Source organism: Triticum dicoccoides, chromosome 5B (assembly GCF_002162155.2).
Source record: "Triticum dicoccoides isolate Atlit2015 ecotype Zavitan chromosome 5B, WEW_v2.0, whole genome shotgun sequence".
Lineage (NCBI taxonomy): Eukaryota > Viridiplantae > Streptophyta > Magnoliopsida > Poales > Poaceae > Triticum > Triticum dicoccoides.
In genome coordinates, this window is record NC_041389.1 from 677335903 (window position 1) to 677341949 (window position 6047).

The 6047-nt window shown below is 41.7% G+C and overlaps 1 protein-coding gene across 1 annotated transcript; it reads right to left on the reverse strand.

Annotated features, from left to right (window-relative positions):
• Window positions 1-1110: 1110 nt before the first annotated feature.
• Window positions 1111-4145, reverse strand: LOC119306635 (inositol-pentakisphosphate 2-kinase IPK1). Its single transcript, XM_037582808.1, has 3 exons — window positions 3693-4145; window positions 3105-3225; window positions 1111-1355 (listed from the first exon to the last, which is right to left on the reverse strand). Exons 1-3 carry the CDS (start codon window positions 3792-3794, stop codon window positions 1351-1353), a joined length of 228 nt encoding a protein of 75 aa, XP_037438705.1. The 5' UTR covers window positions 3795-4145; the 3' UTR covers window positions 1111-1350.
• Window positions 4146-6047: the final 1902 nt, after the last annotated feature.

Below are 6047 nucleotides of genomic sequence, written 5' to 3' on the forward strand. Positions count from 1 at the left end.
ACATGCCAAAGTGGTACTTCCTTCACAAACTGTTGTTCCGAACAGAATAGGAAAATGAATATTTTTGAATTATTTTTGAACTAGGCAAGGAAGGTTTTTACATATTTGATGAAGATATGACCCAAAGAATTTATGAGATTTTTTTGGGAATTTTGGGAATGACAAAAATATAGGTTGCTTCACAACCTAGGGCAAAAACTGCCACATGGACATGACACATAGGCAAAACTGATGAGGTGGCGCCTAGTCATAGCAACCCACCACAATTTACAAGTCTATGACCATCTATATTGGTCGTTAACAACTAGAAGTAAGGCAGCGGACTAGCGCTATTTGCTTTATGACCTTTTCGTGTAAGGAAATTACGACCTTTCTGACCAAAATGGTCGCAATGGTTTAGGGTTTGGAGCCCCCCAAACCGCTTTTGACCAATTGGTCTGAAATGGTCATAGATCTATGACCAATTCTTCCAGGGTCACTGACAGAAGGTCACTAGTTGACATATTTCTTGTAGTGACACTACAAGAAATATGTCAACTTGTGACCTTGACTATTGGTCACTGAAAGGTCATGGTTTTTCATTTGTGACCCTTTTTTGACCAAAAACAGAAGGTCAAAAGCTGAGGGTCGTTAACTGACTATAGCGACCTTCTCTGTGAGAAGGTCGTGGACGTTTACGACCAAAATATTCCTACTGTGGCGTTTTGGTCACTAGCAACCTCCCCAGGCCACGTAGGCATCCAGCGTGGCAAGCTGATGTGGCACAAGAATCACCCCGGTCCAATTCGGTTTTCTACATGGGCCTAGCCCATTAATTCAGCCCATTTATGTTTTTTTGTGTGTGTCAATTTTTTGTTTTTTGGTTGGGTTCATGGGCCAAGCCCTATATTGCAGCCTTTTATATTGTTGGGTTGTGGCCTTTTTGTCTAAACGAATTTAGTTTTTCTTTTTTTCCAAAAGAAGGGTCCACTAGTCAGATGGGTCCCAGTTGTCAGGTTCTAGTAACAGGATCCCATTTGTCATGTTGTGGTAAGTGGGTCCCATCAATTCAGACTCATATTCTTCATATTTCAAGCATTATTTAGATTTTCGGAGACAAAAACACACATGATACTTAAATAAGAGCAACCAGATCACATAATACAAGCTCTATCCATTCCAATACAGAAGACCATACTGCTTTACAAGCTCTACAAGTGTAACAAGCTCTACAATTGTAATACTAACAAGCTCTACAAGTTCTTAAATTCAGACTCCTAACAAGCTCTACTAGATGAACAACATGCCGGACTCGCTCGACGACCATAGTCAGGGCTGGGAACAAACAAAACAACAACATGGCTTCCACTGTCATCCTGTTACATGAATCAGAAGAATTAGAATAACTCGGGAAAATATATGTCGTAGCTAACAAAGTAAGAAACAATAGTTAACAAGTCTGAGTCATAGAAGCTAGAAGTGTCCCTTTGGAGAGACGAGAACTTAGAATTGATGCATGGATCTTATTCTAAACAGCATAAACACCATGGCAATAACAAATTAACAGTAACAAGATCAGTGTTAGCAGAATTAAGTACAAGGCAATCACGGGTACCAATCCAGTGCAAGTTAATAGAGAAAATATGTCAAAGTTAATTAGATTCACTAATGTGTTTTTCATACTACCAAATTGAAGGTAAAAGATGTGTACTGCAGTGTTAGCAGAATTAAGTACAAGGCAATGACGGGTACCAATCCAGTGCAAGTTAATAGAGAAAATATGGCAAAGTTAATCAGATTCACTAATGTGTTTTTCATACTACCAAATTGAAGGTAAAAGATGTGTACTGATTCAACACTGCAAACTGATTTCTGAAAGCTTTACCAAAACATTTTTTAGTCGCTTGGTGCTAAAGCGATAGATGTTGAACACTAACTGCCAGCGATAGTAACAACCAGCAGGTACTAACCAGCAGGTACTGCACCTGCGACCGCCATCACTAGCTTGGAAGAAATAAGCACAACATAGGTAGGATAGGAATCATCCTGGTTGTGTGTTCACGAATCACCTAATAGGTGTCGTGCCACATAATTGATTTCCTGAACTCAGTATGCCACACTTGTCTATCCCAAATCAGGGCTCATGAATCCTCATCAAAGTGTGAAATTTTACCTGAAGTAGAGCAGTGGCCACGTCGAAAACCACGTACAGGTCAATGGTCTGCGGGGCATGAGAAGCACATCAGGAACCCGACAGTCGCAAGTGGCAGACAAAAAAAATACTGCTAGGGAATCTGTACACGAATGAGGCATAGAGAAGCAAAATAAGATATATATTCATGATCTTCACAGCATGAATCCAAATCCTACGGCTGATAGTGGCCCTTTTTATACTACAAAAGACACCTGTACACGACCATTGACACCGTTCAAGAATCACAACAACACAAATGCTTTTAATTTTGCTCATGACCCACAGATCCTAGAACCAAACAGAAGTAAAACAGAAATCTGACTAACAATAAATCCAAAAGCTTGCGGATGAGCATGAGCAATAGAAACTATAGATATCCTACATGTCAAGGCTACCGGCATGAGCAACTCCTTTAAATTACAGCCAAAAACAACTTGCATCATCGCATAATTACATGATGTGGTCACACATCTCATACTGCATTATTTGTGCAGGGAAAAGGACAATGCATGCTGCATTATTTGAGTCTGTCAACTGAAAACAGTAGTATTTCTAAAATGCATATATGCTCAATCCCCTTGCAGGCTACAGTTACAGAATATGCTCAGAGATGAGAATGCCATAACCATTTTACATGTACCAAGCAGTGTCATATATATGCAAGGAGCTGCAGTGTAAATGCTACTTCTGAAAGTAAGTGCACCACTAACAAATCCACATGGTCAGAATGATATAACTTGTTCAGCATCAGCTAATCGTCTTAAATCATCATGGCAACATATAATCATGAAGCAAACAAGTATTTGCGACTGTTGTTAACAGATTCAATGCGAATGAGTTGAAATACTTATTCACAGGCAATATATAATGGTGACCACTACTAACAGATTAAAAGCAAAAGAGCTAAAATGCATATGAGCAGAGTGTCAACCCCATTGCAGTTCTGGGATGTCACCCCACACGAGCTGCTCGTAGCTTGAGAAGTTTACACAGTTTGGTGCTGGTTGTGCCTTGTCATTTAGGACCTTCTTGGCCCGCAGTACCTTGCCAAGCTGTATGTAAACCAAAGGTAGATCAGCAGATTATAACCCATATCAGCTCTAAATGTATCATACGGAAGCAAAATGGGGAATCCGGGGAACCAACTACAGATAGGATGGTTGTTTCCTGGTTAGAAATGGATAAAAAACTGGTAGGTAACAAAGAGCTACGCCTGACCCCTGCTCTCATGTTTCAATAATAAAGTGGAAGCAGATGCATAAATTAAGAGGGCAGCCCTACACATAATTTATTGATTGCTACAGTGATTGAGTGCTTAATTATCAAACAGAGCACTGGGGGCAAGCTAGCATCTCTGATTCTAGGCCACCAACTTCCCCGATCGGTACACCAATTAATCTAGGCAGGGACAAACGCATCATACCAAGTCCAGAATCTTGCAGTAAATACATGAAAGCTAAGTAGTACCCAACAGCACAGCATAACGAGCCTACTCAGAGCAGGGCAGAGCAGAGCATACCATGGAGGGCGAGGAGCCGTTGTAGCTGAGGATGAGATTCTCCGCGCCCTCTCCCTTGTAGACCCAGTCCACGGCATCACACGCCTGCAGCGCCACCTCCATCTCCGCCCAAAATCTGCAGCGAGCACGGGATCAGACGAGTGGATCCGCACGCAAGAGACGAGCTTATGGCGATGGAGGAGCTGGATCCGCGTGCACCTGCTTTGGATCTCGCGACGAAGGTGGTGGATGCGACGTCTGAAGTACACATGGGCGGTGGCCTGCTCCCCGCCGTGGCATGGAGGTCGAGGGGCGGCGCAGCGCCGAGGCCGAGCCTGGTGGTGACGCGGACGACGAACGAGGAGGCGGTGTATGAGCTGCGGTAGGCCGCGCTGGTGAAGGACCTAGGGGCGGCGGGCGCGGGATGCCAAGGCGGGCAGGCGCCGCTAGTGGCTGGAGCAGCTTGAGCAGGAGGGCACGCCGAGCTCGGTTGAGGCACAGTCGGCGAGGCCCGCCGGAACACGCCGGAGCAAGAGGTGTAGGTGGCGGCAGCAAGGGTTTCAGCGGAGGGATTGTGGGTGCGTGAAGGAGCGAGAGGCAGAGAAAGAAAGGAGGCAGAGAAAGAAAGGAGGCGGGAGGGGGGGTGGATGGAAAACGTCCACGAGTAGAGCTAGGGTTTCGGCTTAGGTGGGCTTGGGGTTGGTGTGGTGGGCCGAGGACTGCCGTTGGATCCGCGAGCATCCGACGGCTTTCCATGCATGATCCGCGTGAGACGTCCACAGACCAATCAGAATGCAGTACCATGTTATGACCATTTAAATTGGTCGTAGTTGACTAAAAATAGCGTGTTAAAATCATATCAGCTATTTTATGACCTGAGAAAATTCAAAAAGAAAATGAAAAACCTTCTCATTGTGTCACCAAATGTGAATAAGTTTTCAGGAAAAGTAACAAACATGAAATAAGATAAATATCTTTAAAAATATGTCATGAGAAATGAGTTTTTTGGAAAAAAACATTTTCCATTTTCCGAGTGCCCAAAATGACTTTTTTTGTGAAGGACCTACCATATATTTGTTGCAAAATTGTACCAAATTAATTTTCTAAGATACTAGGACATATTTAATGCACAATTGACCAAATGGTTGGGTGTAAAAAGTTTTGATCCACCTTTGGTGAAAAAGACAAATTCCCACCGATTCAGTTGGAAGCGGGTCAAATTTGAACTGCAGCTGCCTCATAGTTTGCTATTTATTTTTTCCAAAAATCATTTCTAGGTACATAAGTACCTATTTAATCAGAGAAACACCAAAAAAATTCCAAGATTCAACCACTAGCTAGGAATGGTCATTCCCGTCGTTTTGACCGCATTTTGAAACGGGCATAAAAAATTCAAAAAAAAATCAAAAAATTGGGAAACCTTCGCATTGTGTCATTATATGTGGCCAAGTTCCCAAGAAAAATAACAAACTTGTAATATGACAATTATTTTAAAAAAGTGTTCTCAGAAATGAGATATCATGCGTGAAGATTCATGGCTTTCAAGCCAAATGATCAATCTTATGGCCACATTCATGGCATAGTTTGTTCAAATGATCTCATATTGTGCACAAGGGTACATATTGGAATTCCAAGCAATGTTGTCTAAGGAAGTTTTCATTTTCTTTGCACGGAAAATTCATTTTCCATTTTTCGAGTGCCCCAAATGAGGTTTTTTTGTGAAGGACCTACCATATAATTGTCAAAAAATTGGACCAAATCATTTTTCTAAAATACTAGGCCATATTTAATGCACAATTGACCAAATGGTTGGGTGTAAAAAGTTTTGATCCACCTCTGGTGAAAAAGACAAATTCCCGTCGATTCAGTTGGAAGCGGGTCAAATTTGAACTGCAGCTGCCTCGTAGTTTGCTATTTATTTTTTCCAAAAATCATTTCTAGTTACATAAGTACCTATTTAATCAGAGAAACATCAAAAAACTTTCAAGATTCAACCACTAGGTAGGAACGGTCAAGCCCGCCGTTTTGACCGCATTTTGAAACGGGCCTAAAAAATTCAAACAAAATCAAAAAATTGGGAATCCTTCGCATTGTGTCTTTATATGTGGCCAAGTTCCCAAGAAAAATAACAAACTTGTAATATGGCAATTATTTTAAAAAAGTCTTCTCAGAAATGAGATATCATGCGTGAAGATTCATGGCTTTCAAGCCAAATGATCAATTTTATGGCCACATTCATGGCATAGTTTGTTCAAATGATCTCATATTGTGCATAAGGGTACATCTTGGAACTCCAAACAATGTTGCCTAAGGAAGTTTTCATTTTCTTTGCACGGAAATTCATTTTCCATTTTTTGAGTGCCCCAAATGAGGTTT